General features: G+C 39.1%; 1 protein-coding gene across 1 annotated transcript in view; it reads left to right on the top strand.

The window, feature by feature from the left end:
• The window catches only part of Ube2w (ubiquitin-conjugating enzyme E2W (putative)), a 62,015-nt gene that overhangs the window by 22,026 nt on the left and 16,512 nt on the right, over positions 1–23,477 (top strand). Inside the window, exons 2-3 of the mRNA XM_013028450.1 lie at positions 5,835–5,926; positions 11,916–12,018. Coding sequence (XP_012883904.1) covers positions 5,835–5,926; positions 11,916–12,018 — 195 coding nt within the window. The remainder of the gene's footprint in view (positions 1–5,834; positions 5,927–11,915; positions 12,019–23,477) is intronic.

Genomic DNA, 23,477 nt, shown 5'->3' with positions numbered 1-23,477 from the left:
TCTCAACATGTCACATTTAGATAAAACTTAACAAGATGTGAATGTACCCACTACTTAATCCCTAGTTTGCTCCATTATGTTAAACATGCTTTGTTATTAATTAACCATTTCTTGCCCCAGTTGAATGTAAGCTTTCTGGAAGACGAATGTTTGCCAACTTGACTATCCTATTTATTAGTGAGGAGATTTATTCTGGGAAGTGGCATTGTGGCTCAAAGTGACAGAATGCTAGCCTTGAGTGAAAAAGCTCAGGGACAGAACCCAGGTCCTGAGTTCAAGCCCCACGGCCAACCAAAAAGAAAAAAAAAGAAAAAGAATTGAGTGATTCACTTTGTCAGGCACTGGTGGCTCACACCTGTAATCCTAGCTGAGATCTGAGGATCTTGGTTTGAAGCCAGTCCAGGTAGGAAAGTCTTTTGAGACAGTTACCTCCATTAAGCCAGAAGTGGTGCTGGGGTAGAGTGCTATAACCTTGGGCAAAAATAGCTTAAGGACAGAGTCCAGGCCCAGAGTGTAAGGCCCAGGACCTGTGAAAGCTAAAGCAAAAAGATTTATTCTGTCCTGATTTTTACTTTAGTTTCAATGTGTATTAATAGAAATGAATTGCTATAGAAGCTGATCCCATTTAGAAATAAATGAGTCTAGAATGCTATCTAAAAACACATACTTCCAAGAGTTGGAGCATTTTGTTTGATGTAGTCTTTTTCAGCCTACACAGTAAATATTCAGTGGTTAAACAAACCAAAACTATAGTAGTGCCTTTTCTGTATTAGTGTGCCTATCATCGTCAACCATCTAAAACAGCAAAAATCTCCAATTTATATCTAAACATAGGTGTTGGAAAAAATAATCAATAGCCGAAAGGCAAAGACTGAATTACTGGTATAAAGTATGCTTTAACACTGCTGTAGAAAGTGTGGTCTGTGGACCACTCATGTGCATTCCTAACGTCACCTGTTGCTTTTACTAAGGCAGTATAGTACAGTTAGATGAACATAAAGCAGTAAATGGGAGCTGGGAATATGGCTTAGTGGTAGAGTGCTTGCCTAGCGTGCATGAAGCCCTGTGTTAAATTCCTCAGTTTTACATAAACAGAAAAAGCCAGAAGTGGTACTGTGGCTCAAGTGGTAGAGTGCTAGCCTTGAGCATATGCAGCTCAGCGACAGTGCCTGGACCCTAAGTTCAAGCCCCATCATTGGGAAAAAAAATAAATAAAGCAGTAAAGGTCAGCCATTATTAATGCCAGCACTGAAAATGAGTTGGGATTATTACACCAAAATAATAACCAGGGACACAGTGGATGGAGGAGAAAAAAAAGAATGTCAGTGACGTGACAGATTTCTGATAATAAATGGTAGTTAGAACAAACAAGGATATCAAGCTGTCACGATTACTAACTAAAGGGTCAAATGAATTTATGAATGTCACTCTTTGGTTTACAGATGTCATGATTCTAAAAACTTTCGCAACATTAATTACTATTAATAGTTTTAAGTCCAAAAAGCAGAATGTTGGAGATCTATGCTAGACCTTAGAAAAAAATTCAGTTTTTGTATTTACCCTTTATATCTCCTTTCTTGATTATGCTAGAGCTGTGTTTGACATATTCAAACTTGGTTTAACATTATGCGTTTTATGTTTTAACAGGCACTGACATTTTGAGTTGAGGAGTATGGTACAGAACTAATGAGAATATAGTGTCTTTCCCACTCTTATTCTACATAGTGCATTAATTCCTAGACAGACAATAAGGCAAAGGAAAGAAAAAGATGGAAAACAACTAGAAAAGAAAGTCAAATTATCCCTGTTATAACAGATGTTATGATTCTGTACTTAAAGACACTGCACACACATCCACACACAAATTCAGTAGTAAGATGCAGAATCAAACAAAAGTCAACTTCTATATGCCAATAATGATCAGACTGAGAAAAAAAAGAGAAAATCCCAAACTAGCCTTAGAAAGCAAAACTAGCAATAAACTCAGGAAATGAAACCTCTACAATGAAAACTAAAATACTGAAGACAACACTAGAGGACAGTAACCCTTCCCACCTTTGTGGGTGGGTAAGACTTTCCTGGAAATTGATTGGCTGTGCTAACTATTCTACAGATTTAGTATGATCAAATGGATCTACAGATTCAATATGATCAAAATTCCAACATCATTCTTCACAGAAATAGAAAAATTAGTCCTAAAATTGTTACGAAAGCATAAGACTCCAAATCATTGTCAGTCCTGAATAATGAGAGCAGTGCTGTAGTTACCACAATACCTGACCTCAAACTGTATCACAGAACCATAGTAACAAAGAGAGGGAGGTACTGGCATAAAACAGTCTCAGGTCGGGGCTGGGAAGGTGGCTCAGTGGTAGAGCGCTTGCCTTGCATGCCTGAGGCCCTGGGTTCAATTCCTCAGCACCACATAAGCAAAAAAAAAAAAAAAAAGATTCGTACCAGTGGAATACAGTAGTAGATCCAGAAATAAACCCACAGATTTTCAACTATACATTGGAGAAAAGACAAATTCTGTTAGAATTTAGACTGAAACTAAATCCCTCACCTTGCAGCAAAATGGATTAAAGATCTTGATGTAAGACTTGAAACTACTAGAGAAAAAACATACCTGAAGTTGTTTTAGGCATGAGCAACAACTTTTGAAATAGAAATACCAATTGCTGAGGAAATAAGCAAGAACTGACAAATGGGATTGTTATCAAAAAGCTACTATATAGCAAAAGACACACTAGAATCAAAAGACAACCTACTAAATGCAAGAAAATCTATCCAGGCCCAGTGGCTAATACCTAGAATCCCAGCTACTCATGGGGCTGAGATCTGAAGATTGTGGTTCAAATTCAGCCCAGGCAGAAAAGTCCCTGTGAGACTTACCTCTAATTAACCACTCAAAAAATGGAAGTGGCTCAAGTGGTAGAACACTATCCTTGAACACAGGCTCAGATAGCACTCAGGCCCTGAGTTCAAGCCCCATAACCGATAATTTCACTAACTATAACCCCTTTGTACATCAGCTTGGCAATAAAATTTAAAAAACAAAAACAAAAATCTTTTGTTTAGAGAAAGGATTAATATCCTGAATATATAAAAAGATCCAAAAATTAAACATCAGAAGAATAATCCAACTAGTGAGAATGTTCTCTTTAAATACCTTTTTCTTTTTTCTGTCTCTGAAAATATTAGATTTAAAACTTAGTGGTCTTGAGTTTGTTAGGCAGGCTGTGACTTGTCCAACCAGTTCTCAGAAGTTATACTAGTGGCCAGCTAACACATGAAGAAGTTGTTGACACTTTAGCCATAAAGGAAGAGGCAAATCAAAACAAAACTGAGATTCTATTTCACTCCACTCAGTTAAAAATCTTGTTCTTAGGGGCTGGGGAGGTGGCTCAGTGGTAGAGCGCTTGCCTTGCATGCTTGAGGCCCTGGGTTCAATTCCTCAGCACCACATAAGCAAAAAGAAAAAAAGCCAGAAGTGGTGCTGTGGCTCAAGTGGTAGAGTGCTAGCCTTGAGCTGAAGAGCTGAGGGACAGTGACCAGGCCCAGAGTTCAGGCCCCACTATCGGACTGCCCCCCCCCCAAAAAAAATCTTGTTCTTAGCCGTGCACTGATAGTTCATGCCTGTAATCCTAGCTTCTCAAAAGGCTGAGATCTAAGGATTGTGGTTTGAAGCCAGCCTAGGCAGGAAAGTCCATGAGACTCTTGCCTCCAATTAACTTAAAAAAACAAACCAGAAGTGGAACTGTGGCTCAAGTGGTAGAGTATTAGCCCTGAGCAAAAAAAGCACAAGGACAGCATCCAGGCCCTGCGTTCAAGTCCCAAGACCGACACACACATGAAAAATCTTGTTGAAAATAAAAAGAAAAAACTGTTGGAGAGAGATGAGAATGTTGAAATGACACAAACTGCTTTGTTAAATGATAGCTGCTTTGTACAACTGTTTAAAGATAATTAAAAATGTAACGTTATTTTACAGATATATTCCTCCTTTAGTCAAAATCATGTAAGCAAATTTCTATTTTATATAGCTAAATTCCTTTTAAATGGCATTTAACTTGTAAATATTTACATTTTGGATCACAAGTTGAAGGTAATGGATTATTGAAGGTCAGATAAAAAGTTTCTCAGGCAACTTAATGTCAATTACAAGGCAGTGTTACTGACTAGACACTATGTTGAACTATACAAATTGTCGGTGGGGATAGGAGGAAAAAACTGGGAGAGCAAGGGAAGGAGTAAAATTATCCAAAAAGAAATGTACTCTTTACCTGACTTATGTAAATGTAATCCCTCTGTGGTCACTTTTGTAATAATAACTTTAAAAAAGTGAAAAAAAAAAGTACTACAGTAATTTAAAACAAAACAGAAGGTTCTAGTCTGTAGTGACATTAGAATGACTAAGTTTATTTAAAGATGCTGTGAATTGAAAAGATATACAAACATTGCTGTTAATAATAGTGCTTCATATTCAAAACAGACTAAATATTCTTGAGTTGTGGAAAGGCATTTGTGTTCTGTTATGACAAAAATTATAAGGTAATCTTGGGAGGAGAGGGGAGTGGGGAAAGGAAAGCAGGAGAAAATGAGGGAGGGATAAACCAAAAAAGAAATTCCCATGGATGTTAACAAAGGAAAAGGTGAACCATAAAAGCTGTACAAGTAGGAATAAAAATAACAGCTGGGCTCTTGTGGCTCATGCCTGTGATGATGACAGTTCAAAGCTAGCCTGAGCAGAAAAGCCCTTGAGACAATAATCTCCAATTAACCACCAAAAAGCCAGGAGTAGAATTGTGATTCTAGTGATTTGAGTACTAGCCTTGAGCAAAAACGACAAGCAAGAGCATGAGGCCCTGAGTTCAAGCCCTAATACCAACATCCACATACACACAAAGAGAAATGTAAAATACAAAGCCATTTTAGAGCCAATAGCCTTATCTGTCCTTGGTCTAATAGTTAACATTTTGGGTTTTTATTTTTTTAAATCTAAGGAGGGGCTGGGAAGGTGGCCAGTGGTAAAGCGCTTGCCTTGCATGCTTGAGGCCCTGGGTTCCATTCCTCAGCACCCATAAGCAAAAAAAAAAAAAAAAAAAAAAGCCAGAAGTGACGCTGTGGCTCAAGTGGTAGAGCGCTAGCCTTAAGCTGAAGAGCTGAGGGCCAGCGCCCAGACTCAGAGTTCCGGCCTCTGACTGGACCCAAAAAAATTAAAAATCTAAGGAAAGCTTGTCTATCCAAAATTATATACAGGTTCTTTAGTGATTTTGGAAAGTATAATTTTCAAAACTAGAAAGCAGCAAAATCTTCTGGACTCCAGTGGCTCATACCTGTAATCCTACTACTCAGGAGGCTGAGATTTGAGGATCACGGTTCAAAGCCAGCCCAGGCAAGAAAGTCTGTGAGACTCTTATCTCTAATAAAACCACTCAAAAAATCGGAAGTGGTTCTGTAGCTCAAGTGGTAGAGTGCTTGCCTTGAGCTGAAAAGCTCAGGGGCCAGTGCCCAGGCCCACAGTTCAAGCCCCATGACTGACCAAAAAAAAAAAGCAAAACTGAGTGCCTTTAATCTAGAAACTTTAAAACCTCAGTAGAGTGGCTAGGATGTCTTAAAAGTTTTATCCACAACTGTCTGTTCTCCATTATGGTATTAGATTGTGAATTTTAGAGTAGAAAATTCAAATTTTGAGAATTGGGCATATAAAATATATATAAGATCCAGGGGGCTTGTGAAGATATGAGCATTTAGAGGGAATTTATTCAGTAATTACAGACTATATCTAGAAAGACATTAAAGATGAAAGTACAAATTACTATTATTGCTTTCAGAAACGACTACAGAAAGAACTGTTGGCTTTGCAAAATGACCCACCTCCTGGAATGACCTTAAATGAAAAGAGTGTTCAGAATTCAATTACACAGTAAGTATTTAGTTTTTTTTGTGTGTGTTTTTCTTTTTGTGCCAGTCTTGGGGCTTGAACACCTGGCCTAGAAACTGTTTCTGAGCTTTTTTTTCAAGGTTAGAACTCTACCACTTCTGGCTTTTTGGTGGTTAATTGAAGATAAGAATTTTATAGATTTTCCTGCCTGGGATGGCTTCCAACTGCATTCCTCAAATCTCAGCCTCCTGAGTAGCTAGGATCACAGGCATGAGCCACTGGTGCCTGGCTAGTAGTTTTTATAATGTCTTGCTTCTATTGCTGGTAATGTATGAATATATATTCACTTTTTAAAAAGTTTTTTCATATTTTGTCATATTCCTCTTGTACCAATAGGAAAATACAGTAAAGTGTATTAATATAATTAATAATATTCTCTGAGATTACATAATTAAGCCAGGCACCCATGGTTTATGCCTGTAATCCTAGCCACTCATGAGCCTGAGATCCAGAGTCTATTTGAAGTCGGCCCAGGCAGAAAAGTCCAAGAGACACCAGCTTCAAAATAACCAGCAGAGCAGATGCCATACTAACAGCCAAAATGGCTGCCCCAGGAAGCCCGAACTTAGCAGCACCTGGTGGGTTGGGGAGCCAGCCCTGGTGGAAAATGTGGAAATGTGCAGGGGGCCGGCAGGGCAGCCAGTAGCTCAGGTTACAGTTACAGAGTCTCTTGTTAACTTTTCAATTCTGTTTGGAAAAACATAGGCAAGAAAAAAAAGATAAAAAATTTTCTAATGGTAAATAATACAAGGGCAGACCTGACTTTCCAAGATACTTTGCGCATGTAAGGATTAATAAGCGGACCCTTCTGGAAACAGATCATAAAGAGCTTCTGTTACCATCCAGTGAACAGTGCTCTTTTATTGAAGATAAGGACTTTTTTGGGGGTCGGACATGGGGCCTGAACTCTGGGCCTGGGTGCTTCCTAAGCTCTTCAGTTCAAGGCTGGCACTCTACCACTTGAGCCACAGTGCCACTTATGGCTTTTTCTGCTTATGTGGTGCTGAGGAATCCAACCTAAGGTCTCGTGCATGCAAGGCAAGCACTGTACCACTGAGCCACCTTCCTAGCCCCTAAAAATAGTTTTTAAAATGAAAAAAAAAAACAAAACAGTGGAAAGCTGGGCTGTAGGCATGGCTCAAATGGTAGAGAACTAGCTGAGAGAGCAAGCACAAAGCCTTGAATATACACAAGGTGTACCACAGCACTTAACAGAAAACCCACACACAGCTTCCACTCACACTGAGGTGATCTTATATATGAATAGAAGAAACAGATTGTTCCTACAACAGTAGCGAAGATTGCAGGGCTGGGAATGTATGTGACTCAGTGGTAGAGTGCTTGCCTAGCATGCATGAAGCCCTGGGTTCAATTCCTCAGTACTACATAAACAGAACAGACAGAAGTGGTGCTGTGGCTCATAATAGAGTGTTATCCTTGAGCAAAAGAAGCTCAGGGACAGTGCTCAGACCTTGAATTCAAGCCCCAGGACTGGAGGGGTGGGAGAGGGGGGTCAGAGGGAGGCACATAAAATTGAATGTGAATAAAAGATTCATTTTATAAATTAGGCAAAATGTGAACAGTATTATACATTGATGTAAAACAAAATTGATTGCATATATAAATTTTATTTTTCCTATACAGAGATTTGAATTCATGGCCTTCACTTTTTGCCCTGTTTGCTTATTTGGCTGGGTGCTCTATTACTTGAGACATACTTTCCCTGCTTTTTTGCTGTTGTGGTTGTGGTTCTTGGTTGTGGGGCTTGAACTCAGAGCCTGGCCATTATCCTTAAGATTTGCTCAAAGCTAGTGCTTTACCACTTTGAGCCACAGCTCCATTTCTGGTTTTTCTGAGGGTAATTGGAGATAAGAGTCTCACAGATTTTCCTGCTCAGGTTGGCTTTGAATCACTATCCTCAGATCTCTGCCTCCTGAGTAGGATTACAGCCATGAGCCACTAGCGCTTGGCTCATTTTGTCGAGATGGTGTTGTTTAGATGTTTCTGCCCATGCTGACTTTGAACTTTCATTTCTAAGGTTTTTCTCAATCTCCTGAAAAGCTAGGCATGCATGAGCTATCTGTGCTTGGTGTACAATGCTGGTTAATTAATTTATTTTTTTAGTGGTACTGGGGAGTGAACTGGCTTCAGTCTTGGTAGGGTCCCACTTTTGAGCCATGCCTTCAGTTTCCAATTTTAGAAGTAACTTGAAAACAGTGCAAACAATAATAGAGAAGGAGTTTGTCAAGGAACTGTAGTGAAATGACATCAGTTGAGTTGTATGCAGTCATTATGTAAGAAAAAAAATCATTAGAAAAGCTTAATGGATGAGTGCAGTGGTTCACACCTGTTGTCCCAGGAAGTTGAGGTATAGAATCATCCCAGACATTCAAAACAAGCCCTAGCAGCATAGTCATACTCTTATTTCAGAAGAGAAAAGAAAAAGGAGGAGGTATAAGGATGAAGAAAGGAAAGAAGAAAGAAAAGAGGAGGTAACATGATTTCAAGCCAGTTTTTCCTGTAAAGTGAAATTACTGTTTCTATATAATTGGGAGTCAGGGTTTGGGGGAAAAAATACCAAATTTAAAATGTTAGTCAAACATGGTGGGCACAAGCTTGTAATTCCAGCTACTCAGGTAATGGTCCTTGAGAGAATTGTGGTTTGAGGTCAATCTGGCAAAAAGTTTGTGAGACCCTTCTCTATCAATAAGTCAGTTGTGGTGATTCATGTCTGTAATCCCAGCTTTTGGAGAGGAATAGGTAGAAATGTGGTCCAGGCTGGCCCAGAGCAATAAATGTGCCACCCTAACTAAAGAAAGGAAAAAAGGGCTAGGGCTTGATTTAATTGGTAGCACACTTGACTAGCAGGCCCATCAATTTCAACCCCATTGCTAAAAAATATATGTATATCCCACCCACATGTGCAATAAGTCAACCCTTAGTATTACAGTAAAAAGTCCAGGAATGTAGGAATTGACACATTCCCTTTTCCCATTGCATCTTTAGGCTATACACTGATTATCAGAATCAAATGCTGGTGGTCTCCTTTTTTTTTTTTTTTGGCCTGAGATCAGGACTTAAACTCAGTACCTGACCCTTTTGCTTATTGGCTGTCTCTCTACTAACTGAACCATGCCATCAACCCCATAGTGGTCTAAATTAATACAGTTTCAAAGTTCACATAATGCTACTACTGTGTTTTCATTTCTTCCAGCTATGATGATGTGGGAAACTGCAAAATGATTAGAATGAAGCCACCACTCCACAAAATAGATCCCAGAAATAGTTATCTCTGGGTGATTTTTTTTTTTTTTTCATTTGTGGAGCTTGAACTCTGGGCCTAGGCACTGTCCCTGAGCTCTTCAGCTCCAGGTGAGCACTCTACCACTTGAGCCATAATGCCACTTCCAGCTTTTTCTGAGTAGTTTATTGGAGATAAGAGTCTCACTGACTTTCCTGCACAGGCTGGCTTTGAATTGCATCCTCAGATCTCAGCTTCCTGAGTAGCTAGGATTACAGGTGTAAGCCACCAGCATCTGGCTCTGGGTGATTTTTTTTTTTTTTTTCTGGTCATGGGGCCTGAACTCTGGGCCTGGGCGCTGTCCCTCAGCTCTTCGGCTCAAGGCTAGAGCTCTACCACTTGAGCCACAGTGCCATTCTGGCTTTTTCTGCTTGTGTGGTGCTGAGGAATTGAACCCAGGGCCTTATGCATGCAAGGCAAGCACTCTACCACTGAGCCACCTTCCCAGCCCTCTGGGTAATTTTTATTTATATTTCTTCTAAATTTTCTATGAGTGTATATTACATTTTTAATTAGCAAAGGTTATGAAAAATTACCATGTACAATGTTGAAAATTGTGTCTTGAACCTACTTTACAGAGATGAATGTGATATTTACTTAAATGGGGTATTTGCTTATCTGTTACTTAAAAGCTGCCCATATATAGGTCACAATTAAATGTTGTATGTCCTAAAAAAATGACATATAAACAAAATCAAAGATATCAAGAAACCCTCTCATAACAGTCAGGGAAGTGGATAACTGGGTCTGTGGAGCGAGGGGCAGAGATAAGAAAGGACTTTGAAGCACCCTGTTCTAAGGGAGGTAGGAGTGGGTATAGAAGGGAAGGAAGAGTGTGTGTGTGCTTGTTGGTTTGTTCTTATGTTTGTGGTGCTGGGATTGGAAGCCTGGGCTGCTCTATCATGTTAGACAAGAGCTCTACACTGATCTAAAATCTCTAGTAATTTTTTCATTTTTAACGTAGCTTTTAAAAGCAGTGTATTGGCCAGGAGCTGGTGGCTCACACCTGTAATCCTAGCTACTTAAGAGGTTGAGATCTGAGGATCACGGTTCAAAGCCAGCCTGGGCAGGAAAGTCCATGAAACTCTTATCTCCAATAAGCCACCAGAAAACTGGAAGTGGCGCTGTAGCTCAAGTGGTAGAGCGCTTGCCTTGAGCTGAAGAGCTGAGGGACAGTGCTCAGGCCCAGAGTTCAAGTCCCACGTCTGACAAAAACAAAAAGCATTGTATTGGTTTTTCTCTTTGCTCCTTCCAGTGTTAAGAGTGTGCTAGATTTTTAGTATATGTAGTATCATATGTCTTCCAATACCCTTAGTTTACAATAGTAGAACTTATCATTTGTGTGCTTTAGCTGATTTCAGACAATAAGTATATTTGTTTATTTATGTACTTATAATTCCATACTATGTGGAATAATGACTAGAACCCGAAAATGGTGTCTTTAACTTACATCTTTTTGTTTCTCTGTATTTATTTTAACTTATTCTGTATTTTTTGGCAGTACTGGGGATTGAACCTAGGGCCATGAACGTAGGAGGGGAGTACGCTATCACTGAAGTATACATCACCAGCTCCAGTTTTCCAATATTTAAAATAAAAGTCTTGATTGGAGGTATTTCTCAGGTGGTAAAGCACAGTTGATCAGTGAAAGCAAGTGTCAGATTACAGAGTTCAAGTCCCAGTTTCAGACAAAATTAAAATAAACCTGAATAAAATTTCATACCCCAAAAGAATAAGATTAAAGGAATTAGTCAACTACAATAATTAGATAGATGTGATTTGGAACTCTTTCTTTTTTAGTTTATAGTAGCATTGTAGTTTGAATTCTAGGCTTTGTGATTGCTAGGCAAGCTGGCTATCACTTGAGCCCTTATTTTTCAGATAGATTCTCTTGTTTTTTCCCGGCTGGACTGGCCTTGGACTTCAGTCCTCCCTCCTAAATCTCCTGTGGACCCAGGATTATAGGTGTGAGCCCTGAACCCAGAACTCATTTTTTTTCTTTTTTGCCAGTCCTGGGGCTTAAACTCAGGTCTGGGCACTGTCCTTGTACTTTGTTGTTGGTGGTGGTGGTGGTAGTTTTTTGTTTTTGTTTTTTGCTCAAGATTAGCACTCTACCACTTGAGCCACAGTGCCAATTCTGGCTTTTTTTTGTTTATGTGGTACTGAGGAATTGAACCCAGGGTTTCATGCATACTAGGCAAGCACTCTACCACTGAGCCAATTCCCAGCCCCTGGAACTCATTCTTAATGATTGATATTTACCTTTGCTTCTAAATACTGCTGTTATCTTTGCTGTCTAGCCTCTACCCCGTTCCTTTTACAGAAAATGAGAGGGAGCTGGGTGTCAGTGGCTCACGCTTATAATCCTAGCTACTCAGAAGGCTGAGGTCTAAGGGTTGGGGTTTAAAGCCAGCCCGGGCAAGGAAAGTCTGTGAAACTCCGTTAACCATCAGGAAACCAGAAGTGGCAGTGGTAGAGTACTAGCCTTGAGCTGAAGAGCTCAGGGCCAGTGCCCAAGCCCAGCGTTCAAGCCCCATGACCGACCAAAAAAAAAAGTCTTCCTGAGAGTTGGGTGAAGGATGAGTAGCTGGCATCTTAGTCTTTCTTTCCTCCTCCTCATAGTTATTTCACGTTTTAATTTGTTTTTGTGTTTTGTTTTTCGCCTTACAGGTGGATCGTAGACATGGAAGGTGCACCAGGTACCTTATATGAAGGGGAAAAATTTCAACTTCTTTTTAAGTTTAGTAGTCGATATCCTTTTGACTCTCCTCAGGTAATTACCTTGCTTTAAAATTTTCACTGCATTATTAATATTACAGCTAAATGCTGAATTCGTGGTTTTTCTTGTCCTGTTTTTGTTTTTCTTTTCCTTTCAGTGCTGGAGATGTAAACCAGGGCTTTATGCTAAGCAAGCACTCTACTGATGAGCTATCCCAGTCAAATGAGGGGTTTTTCGCTAACTAGAGATGTATAAAAGAAACTCATTATAAACCTGGGTGGATTTGTTCATTATAGGGTTTCATTGTAGGATTTCAAATAAATTCTGTCATTTTACTTCACTGATTTTGCTGATATCTTCTCTTTTGATTTTGATGTTTTCCAGGTTTTTTATTCAATACTACCTTATTTTTCTTACTGTAAATAATCTTTCATATCTTATTTGTAATCAAGATCTTAGGAACATTTTTACTTTATTGAGTCTTGGACTATCCTGCTTTTGTGCTTCCAAGAACTGGAGATTGTTTCTTATTAGGGGTTTTAGCAGAACAAAAAAAATCTAAGCAGAACTCTGAGTTATTGGAGAAATGAACATTTTCAAATGATGACCATCATTTTTTGGTGATTAAAAGAGTGGTAGTGCAGGTTCATAGGAAGGAATGCATGTTTAATTTCCACTGACATGATGTTTTTGTAGCCTTAGAAGTACTACAAGGACAGAGTTATGAGCAGATGTTAAAGACATAGATAGCAGTCCTAAATTTCATTGTTATACTTTAAATCATAGTTTAATGGCTTAATACTCAAAGTATAATGGTGGTAGAGAAACAGTTTTGAGAATTACTTAACTCTAGTAAATGATTGATTGGAAGTTAGGAAAACATTGGCTAAATGGTGAGATTCAATACCAGCCTCCTGTAATATTGGCTAAATGGTGAGATTCAATACCAGCCTCCTGTAATACTGCGAATTAATGAAATATTCTAGAAAGTGAATCAAATGCCTGAAATTAGGCTTGTCATGTGCTAAAGTTGATCGTTTTGAGGAAAGTCTTTGTTGCTGCTTTAATCAGGATATCCCAAACATAACTTGATCTTTTCTTGTCCATATAGAAGAATAGAAGTCATTGTACTTAGAAGGGAAATCATTTTAAGGCATAGTATTAAATAGATACTTATGCTTTGGATTCTAAAAATTTCATGTAAGTAGAAAACTGTTAAGACTTTGGGGGGGGGCTCTCTTTTACCATTTGAATAAACATCGAAAGTAAAGGAATATTCTGTCATTCTTATATATAAGAAGCATCTGTAGGCTAAAATCAAAAGCCAAAGCAAATGTCTTCCTTCTCTCCAAAAAACTATCTTTTCTCTGTTGACTTATGATATCCATCCTTTGGTTACCTTTGGCCTTTTGTACCTTTCGTTAGCAACATTGTGACCCAGCTCAGACTCTTTTCAGCTAGATGGGGGAATTGAGAAGGCTTACTCTTGAAGTTAGATTTTTTTCAGCATTTTTGAAAACATAAAACCAAGGTTAAAAAAAGTTTAGCCCTTGTGACTCTCGCCTGTAATCTTAGCTACTCAGGAGGCTGAGATCTGAGGATCACGGTTCAAAGCCAGCCTGGGCAAAAAAGTCTGCAAGACTCTTATCTCCAGTTAACCACCAGAAAACAGGAACTGGCATGGTGGCTCAAATGTTAGAGCACTTACCTTGAGCTGAAGAGGTGAGGGACAGTACTCAGGTCCAGAGTTCAAGTTCCATGATTGAAAAAAAAAAGTGGTCTCTTACTCTGAATTAAATATCAAACTTAAATATTTTCTCATCTTCAATTTTTCTTTTGGTAATAGGATTTCTAATAAATTCTTTGATTTTTTTACTTGAAATTCCATTTCCTTCACTGATTTTGCTGATGCCTGGTCTTTTGATTTTGATGTTTTACAGGTTCTTTATTCATTGCTTGCTCTAATCATCGTCAGCCATCTGTAAAGGCTAACTCAGAGACCTACTGATGCACACACTTATTTATTTTCCTCCCCTTAGTAGTTTTTTTCCCCAAGGGTGGCAGGCACTCTACTACTTGAGCCACAGTTCTGTTTCAGGCTTTTTGCTAGTTAATTGGAGATAAGATTCTTTTGGGCTTTCCTGACCAAGCTGAATTTGAACATTGATCCTCAGAACTCAGCCTCTTGAGTAGGTTTACAAGCATTAGCCACTGTTACCTAGCTTTTATCTCTCTTCTTTATAAAGTTTACTCTCAAGCCATGTTTTGGGCACACTTACTTGTCTCCAGACATTTCAAATTTGACTCATTTAAATTCAGCTCTTTCCAGGGCTGGGAATATGTCTTAGTGATAGAGTGCTTGCCTAGCATGCATGAAGCCCTGGGTTCGATTCCTCAGTACCACATAAACAGAAAATGCTGGAAGTGGCACTGTGGCTCAAGTGGTTGAGTGCTAGCCTTGAGCAAAAGAAGCTCAGGAACAGTGCCCAGGCCCTGTAAGCCCCAGGACTGGCAAAAAAATAAATTCAACCTTTTCCAGTAGTAAGAAAGGAAAGTTAAACATGGGTTACTCTTCTGCTTTATGTTAAATAATTTTCTTTTCTTCCATATTTGATTTTCAAACTGCTTTTGCAATGCTTAAACTAACAATTCGTTTTTCGTCTTACCATCATGCTGAAACCTATGGTTTTTATCAGTAGCTTCTAGTTCTTTTACTATATACCTTCTTTCATGATTCCATTAGATTTTTATGAAGGCATAAGGTGCTAGAAATTAACCAAAGGCCTTGTACACGCCAGGTAAAACCTCTACCTGACTGCATCCCCTATCCTTATTAATACTACTAAAACATTACCACTGCACCCAGGACCATGAATCATACCGTACTCCTAACTTCCTGTCATCCCCATTAAAAAAAAATCTCTAGGGCTGGGAATGTGGCTTAGTGGTAGAGTGCTTGCCTACCATTCATGAAGCCCTGAGTTTGATTCCTCAATAAGCAAAAAAAGATGGAAGTGGTGCTGTGGCTTATATAGAGTGCCAGTCTTGAGCAAAAGCCAGGGACAGTGCTCAGGCCCTCAGTTCAAGCCCTAGGACTGGCAAAAAAAAAAATCATCTAAATGATTTTTGTATTTCCTGCTGAATCAAGTATTTATTTATTTATTTGCAGTATTAGGTTTGAACTCAGGGCCTTGTACTTGGTAGGCAAACATTCTACTACTTGAACTACTCCAATAGCTCTTGAAATTAGGTCATTAGCTTGGCATTTCAATCTGTACTAGAACTTAAATCTTTCTCTATAAATTGCCTCCCAGCATTCTACTACATTTATCATGATTCATAATTTAACTTAATTTTTTATCTTCTTTTATCTTAATGAAGTTTTTTGTTTTTTTGTTTTTTTCTCGGTCGTGGGCCTGAACTCTGGGCCTGGGCATTGTCCCTCAGCTCTTCAGCTCAAGGCTAGCGCTCTACCATTTGAGCCACAGCGCCACTTCTGGCTTTTTTTTTCTGCATATGTATGTGGTGCTGAGGAATCAAATCCAGGGCCTCATGTATGCAAGGCAAGCGTTCTACCACTGAGCCACCTTCCCAGCCCTTAATGAAGTTTTCTAAGTGAAAAAAACTGAAGTTTGTTGAAGTATCTTACTTTTGGTTTGATAGCTGATTAGTTGAAGTCAAGACTTAAAATTATTTCTTTTCTGTGTCCTGTGCCATACTACCTATTTATTAAATGTTAAGTAGCAGCATGGAAAACGTGTCTCCTTACCCTTACAGTAGTTTTCTTTCAGAAAGTAAAACATTATGTATGGAATTATTATATGTAGAAAGGAACAAGTTCTAGGACAGTTGTTCCCATTCTTTCAGAATGGTAGGGCTTTTGTTTGTTTTTGGTGCCCAAGGTTTACTGGGGCTAGAACTCAGAGTCTGGAGCTTGCTAGGTAAACACTAGCTTATGAGCCATCTTTATCTCCCTATCTCTTTTTGCTAACACCAGTTAATTTTGAAGTCCTCATGTCACAGAAGTTATTCAATATTCTGGTTCTATTAATAGAGAAAATAATATTACTGCTCTGAGACTGGTAATGTTTTCTTCATTATTTAAATTTTTTTAGGAAGTGGGAGTGTGGCTCAAGTGGCAAAGTGCCAGCCTTGAATGGAAAAAGTCACACAAGAGCCTGATGTCTTGAGTTCAAGCCTTAATACCAGCACCAAGACAAAACAAGTGCTTCTCTTAGTATGTGATGAGGCAGACACATACTTCTTGTTAACTTTAAGACTAGATTCTGTGTAAAGATGTGATGTTTGTCTTTCTCAGTTTATGATTTATGATTATTTTTAATTCTACCTATTTTCCTGTAAGTGCACAATGGGGGGAATGTGAGGAGATCCAGTGGGAAAGAGGTGGTGCAGGAAGGATAGTGTAAATATGATCAAAGTACTTCATGGGCTTGTTAAAAATTGTTTAAGGAGCTGAGTGCCAGTGACTCATGCCTATAAATACTAGGTACTCAGAAAGCTGAGATTTTTTTTTTTTTTTTTTTTAACCGGTCATGGGGCCTGAACTCTGGGCCTGGGCGCTGTCCTTCAGCTCTTCAGCTCAAGGCTAGCGTTCTACCACTAGAGCCACAGCACCACTTCCGGCTTTTTCTGTTTATGTGGTGCTGAGGAATCGAACCCAGGGCCTCATGCTTGCAAGGCATGCACTCTACCACTGAGCCACCTTCCCAGTCCCAGAAAGCTGAGATTTGAGGATCGTGGTTCAGAGATAGTCCATGCAGGAAAACCTTATGAGACCCTTATCTCCAGTTAGCCACCAAAAAGCTAGAAGTGGAGCTGGGGCTCAAGTGGTCGAATGTTAGCCTTGAGCAAAAAAGCTCAGGGACAGTGCACAGGCCATGACTGAATTCAAGCCCCCAGACCAGGAAAAAACAAACACAGATTGTTTAGAGATGTCTGTGTGTGGAAATACCACACTATACCCTTTTGTACAATTAATATACACTAATTTTCTTTCTTTTTTCCTTTCCCCCCCAGGACTGGGGCTTGAACTTGATCCTGCATTGGCTTGACTTACTTGCTTACTGGCTGGTGCTCTACCATGAGCCATACCTCTGGCCTGGCTTTTTGCTGGTTACTTAGAGATAGTCTTGGACTTTTTTTTTTTTTTTGTCAGTTGTAGGGCTTGAACTCTGGGCCTGGGCACTGCCTCTCACCTTTTCTGCTCAAGGCTAGCACTCTGCCACTTGAGCTCTGACACTTCTGGTTTTCTGGTGGTTTATTGGAGATTTGTGTTTCATGGACTTTCCTGCCCGGGCTGTCTTTGAACTTCAATCCTCAGATCTCAGTCTCCTAAGTAGCTAGGATTACAGGTGTGAGCTAATGGTGCCTGGCCTAGTCTTGGATTTTTCTTCCCAGGTTGGCTTCAAACTGAAATCCTCCAGATACTGAGAGCTAGTATTGTAATCATAAGATGCCAGTGCCAAACAACACTAATTTTAAAAAATTATTTGGGTTTGAGAACTTAGATCCAGTGGCAGGGTGTTTGCCTAGTACATGTAAGGCTTTGTGTTCAATTTCTAGCCCCATAAAAAGAAAAAATAAAAGGATCTGGGCATTAGTAGCTCACACCTGTAATCCTGAGTACTAAGATGCTTTAGATCTGAAGATGGAGGTTCAAAACCAGTCCAATCAAACAAACCCAAGAGTCTCTTGCCTCTACTTATTCAGGAAGTAGGAGCTGAAAGTGGACATATGTCTCCAGGGGTAAAATGTTAGCTTTGGGCAAAAAAGGCTAAGGTGCAAGGCCTGGAGGTATAGCTCTAGTATTGGCACGTGTATACACACACACACAGGCACATACAAGAGTTTTTGCCAGAATTTTAAATTAAAATTTCAGTCTTTGGTCATTTATGTTAAATACTAATTTCAGACTACTTTTATTATGTATTATACGTAATAAAATATCTGCTTTACTTTTTACTATAACAATGAACTCCCTGCTTGTATGCCAGCTTTTTGTTTCTGGTTTGGGTTTTTTTTCCCATTTATATGGTAATGAGGAATCAAACCCAGGGCCTCATGCTTACTAGGCAATCACTCTGCCACTAAAGCCAGACACAGTCTCTGTATGCTAGTTTTTATACTTACCCATTAAGTGCTGTCATCTGCTTATAATTTTAACCAAGAAAACATTGCATCATATTGTCCCTAGAGAGAAACCTTGGTATCTGAGCTTTCATAATTGTAGACTAGTTTATGGTTGTCCCACTTGGTTCCTCCCCTATCCTGTACCCCCTTTCACACTCCTATATGTTTCCTTGCCCTATCTTCTTGCTGGAGATTAAGCTCATATCCTCGCTACATTCTCAGCAAGTTATACTTCCCTTTGGTTGCTACAAATTTCAGATTTGCCTGTAGCATGTTTAAAAGCCTCTGCTTTTTTATTTAAGGATGGTTGAGATCTGATGGATCATGGGGTCATGGGGCCTGAACTCTGGGGCTGGGCGCTGTCCCTCAGCTCTTCAGCTCAAGGCTAGCGCTCTACCACTTGAGCCTCAGTGCCACTTCCAGCTTTTTTCTTTTTGCTTATGTGGTGCTGAGGAATCAAACCAAGGGCCTCATGCATGCAAGGCAAGTGCTGTACCACTGAGCCACCTTCCCAGCCCTGGGGCTGATGTGTTTTTATTTCAATCTCTTGTGTTTTCTGTTGTCTTGATTTCCAGCTCTTTTCTCCTATACATTGTCTGCTGTTTCAGCTATAGGTGTCTTTTTCCATTCATTTCTTTCCTCTTTAGATTTCCTTTTGGTTTGTGCATACTTTTTAGCTTTCAGGCTATAGAAGTTTAACAATTTCTCTCCAAGAATGCTGGTTTCTTTTTGTGCCGTGAGTTGGCTATCAGTGTATGTCATGATGACCTTTACATTTGGCTGTATATTTTTCTTGGTGGTTGCTGATACACTTTATTATTTTTGCCAAAGAAGATCATTTCCAAGTTCTTTGGTACTTGCAGAGTACTGTTTAACTTCACATCTTGGTAAAGGGACCTTATTTGTGTGCAGTGCTTAAAAAAAAATTGTAGCAAGGGAATAAATTATCCAGGAATTGCTTATGTTCAGAATGAAAGTACCCTATTGGTCAGATGGTTTTCTATAAGAAAAAGAATACTCCAAAAAATATTCATACTCTTTAAGATTTTTGTGAACTCCCATCTTAGATGTCTAGCACATTGTACAAATACATACAACATCATAAACTATAGTTGATGCTTATAAACTTTTAGTGAAATACCACTTGTGGCAGGCTTAAAAAGTGGTGTTGCAAGACTGTTACAGTTGTACTTTCTTATGTATAGCACTGATAGATTCTTGAGATATAAATGACCTTCTTAGAACATAGCCATTTAAAGGCAAAGCCTTTTCAAAGGATCTTCTGCAATTAGATTGACAAGTAATTCAATTTTTTTATTTTTGAAGCTTTACTTTAATTCTTAGTTTTATTTTAGCTTTTTAAAAGTGAGAATAGAGATGTTCAGCCAGAATTTAAGGTTTAAAAAATATATGCAGTCTTTTATTCATGGATAGGTAGGATCAATATTGTGAAAATGGCCATACTGCCCAAAATGACACACAGATTCAATACAGTCCCCATCAAAATCCCAATGACATTCTTTACTGAGATAGAAAAAATGACCCAAAAATTTATAGGCAACAACCAAAGACCTACAATAGTCAAAGCAATTCTGGGCAAAAAAAAAAAAGGAAATGTGGGAGGCATCATAATACCAGGTTTCAAACTGCTACAGAGCCATTAAAAAAAACCCAACACAGCTTGGTATTGGCACAAAAATAGACCTGAAGAGATCAGTGGAACAGATTAGAAAACCCAGAAATAAAACCACAAACTTAGAGTTACTTGATATTGACAAGGGAGCCAATACATACAGTGTGAAAAAATAGCCTCTTCAACAGTTGATGTTGAGAAAACTGGGAGACATATTCAGAAAACTAAGAGCGGATCCCTGCTTGTCACCATGCACTAATAACAATTCAAAGTAATATCAATTCAAAGTGGATCAGAGATCTCACCATCAGATCAGACCTGGCCATTAGAATAAAATAATGTCATTTGCAGGGAAATTGTTGGAACTAGAACAAGTCATATTAAATGAGGTAAGCCAAGCTCAGAGCAACAAATGGCACATGTTCTCTTTGATATATGGAAGTTTAGATCTAAAATACATTAGTATATGACAAATTTCACAGGGTCCTAGATACTTACATACAGTGAGACCAAAAAAGGATCATATAAGGAGTGAATTATAAAGGTGCAATACCTGATCACTTCTTCATATTTATATAAAATAATATACTGAAACCAACTCCAAAGATTCTGAATGCTTTACCTTGTATATAGTGTGTTCACATGCATATCTGTGGGAAGTTGAGAAGACAACACAGTTTCCAAAGAAAAAGTGAAAAAATGCAGCAGTGGAGCACACTGGACATTGATGAAAGTGAACTGTACAACTGGTGGGTGGAGATAAGAGGGAGGGAAGGCGAGAGGATGAGGGAAACAGACACTGTACATAAGGAAATGTACTCATTACCTGACTCATGTAAATGTAATCCCTCTGTATATCACCACTATAATAACACTGAATTAAATTCTTAAAAAATACATGCTGGCTTTGAAAAGGCATCCTTTGAAAAAATTCTCCTTTTGTTTCCCTATAGTGTTTAGCCAAGAAAATGAGTCTCATGTTAGTGTATTTAAAATGTTAGAAGCATCTAAACTATGTGAAAGACTTCTTTGCGTAATATTTGAAAAATTATTAATAGTTAGATTTTGTTTTTGGTCAGTCATGGGCCTTGAACTCCGGGCTTGGGTGGTGTCCCTGAGCTCTTTTGTTCAAGGCTAGTACTCTACTGCGTTGAGTCACAGCACCACTCCCAGTTTTCTGGTGGTTAATTGGAGATGAGTCTTACAGACTTTCCTGCCCAGGCTATCTTTGAACCATGATCCTCAGATTGCAGCCTCCTGCGTCGCTAGGATTGCAGGCGTGAGCCACCAGCACCTGGCTTGTAGTTAGATATTCCAAGTATCTATTAGAAGCATAGTTTATTCTCACTTCCCATAACACATTCCATATTAAACTTTGGCTATTACTCTGGCCATATACTGCTCATTCTTATTGACTCTCTTTTGTAATATAAAGAGAAAAAAAAGGTATACTTACAACAATACTAATCAGTTCCTGTTAAGGTATAATTTTTCTTACCTATCTATATTTAGAAGGCTAAGAGACATACTTTTAAGTCTGTTTTTGGAAGTATTGATTTATATCTGTTGAGATATTCAGATATCATTGTGTCTTCTGAATCTGAAAATAGGACTTTTTTTTTTAATGTATCTATGATTTTTTTTGTTGTCCTGGGACTCCTAGGTTCAAGTGAGCCTACCACCTCAGCCTGCTCAATGTGTATTAATTGTACCAGGAGTTTTCACCATGGTATTTCAGATGTGAATAAACTGTTTTGCTAAAAATAACCCTCTCTATTGCTTTCTCCTTCTATATCACTCTAACAACAGCTTTCATTAAGGTCCCTTCTGCCATCTTCATACATACGTACATACATAGTTGCAGTATATCTTGAAATTATTCACTCTCCATCTTTCTTTTTCCGTCTCCTTCCCCTCACCCCCAAAGCAGTCCCATAGTTAGGATCATTTGTGGTTTCTTGTTTTCTGGGCAATTGGATTCCTGTATGGAAAATAATTAGGCCTATAATTTCTCATGGTTTTCCTATGGTAGATTTAAAGTTTCAAGTCTTGAGTTCTTTGATCCATTTGGAATTGATTTTTGTACATGACAAGAGATAAGCTTAAGTTTCAATCTCTTGCAAGTAGATAATTAGGTGTTTGTTCATTTTGTTGTTGTTTTGTGCCAGTTCTGGGGCTTGAACTTAGAATCTGTGTACTGAGCTCGGTGCTAGGGCTTGAATTCAGGGTGCAGTCCTGAGCTTTTGTGCTCAAGGGTAGTGCTCTACCACTTGAGCCCTAGCTCCACTTTTGGCTTTTGTGTGGGTAATTGAAGATAGGAGTCTCAGGGACTTTCCTTGTAAAGCTAGCTTTGAACTGTGGTTCTCAGATTTCAATCTCCTAGGTTGCTTTGATTGCAGGTGTGAGCCACTGCCTCCAGCTTAATAGCCAGTTTTTTGAGGAAGTTCGCCAATCTGTGTTGTTGCTTCTTTGTTGGAAATTAGATAACTGTAGTTAAGTGGTTTTCTTCCCAAGTTGTCTTCCTGTTCTGTTTCATTGGTCTTTGGCTCTGATTTTGTGCTGATTCTATGCTGTTTTGCTCTTTTAAAAACTCTGTAGTACAATTTGAAGTTTGGTATAGTAATACCCCCAGCATTGCTATTTGCTCAGAATTGCCTTTGCTATTGGAGGTCTTTTATGCTTCCATATGAATTTTGGGGTTGACTTTCCTATTTCTGTGAAGAAAGAGATTGGAGGGGCTGGGAAAGTGGCTCAGTGGTAGAGCGCTTGCCTTGCATGCCTGAGGCCCTGGGTTCGAGTCCTCAGCACCACATAAGCAAAAAGAAAAAAGCTGGAAGTGGTGCTGTGGCTCAAGTGGTAGAGCACTAGCCGTGAGCTGAAGAGCTGAGGGACAGCGCCCAGGCCCAGAGTTCAGGCCACATGACCGGATCAAAAAAAAAAAAAAAAGGGAGATTGGAAATTAAGTTATTGCATTAGATTTGTAGAAGGCTTTTGTCAATGTGATCATCTATGATATTCTGACAATCCATGATCATGAGAGGTATTTTTCATCTTCTGGTGTTTTGGAATACTTTTTTCAAGATTTTATAGTTTTCATTGTAGAAAATCTTTCAGTTCTTCTGTTTTCAGTTAATGACTAGGTATTTTATTGTTTTTGAGGCTCTTGGAATGAAATTGATTTCCTGTTTTCTTTCTCAGCCTCTTAATTACTGATATATAGAAATGCTACTGGGCTGGGAAAGTGGCTTAGTGGTAGAGTGTTTGCCTAGCATTCATGAAGCCCTGTGTGGGATTCCTTAGTCCCACATAAACAGAAAAAGCTGGAAGAGGTGCTTGTGGCTCAAGTGGTAGAGTACTAGCCTTGAGCAAAAGAAGCTCAGGAACAGTGCCCAGGCCCTGAGTTCAAGCCCTAGGACTGGCGAAGAAAGAAAAGCTACTGGTTTAAAAAAAAAAAAATCAGGGGCTGGAAAGGTGGCTCAGTGGTAGAGCGCTTGCCTTGCATGCCAGAGGCCCTGGGTTCGATTCCTCAGCACCACATAAGAAAAAAGAAAAAAGCCGGAAGTGTTGTGGCTCAAGTGGTAGAGTGCTGGCCTTGAGCTGAAGAGCTGAGGGACAGCGCCCAGGCCCAGAGTTCAGGTCCCATGACCGGACCCAAAAACAAAAAAGAAAAAAAAAAAAGATCTTCAATGATTTTTTTAAAAGGTATGATTAGGAATTAAGACTTTACTTG

Source organism: Dipodomys ordii, unplaced genomic scaffold (assembly GCF_000151885.1).
Source record: "Dipodomys ordii isolate 6190 unplaced genomic scaffold, Dord_2.0 Scaffold109, whole genome shotgun sequence".
NCBI classification, from domain to species: Eukaryota; Metazoa; Chordata; class Mammalia; order Rodentia; family Heteromyidae; genus Dipodomys; species Dipodomys ordii.
This window is presented reverse-complemented; position numbering and strand designations above follow the sequence as displayed.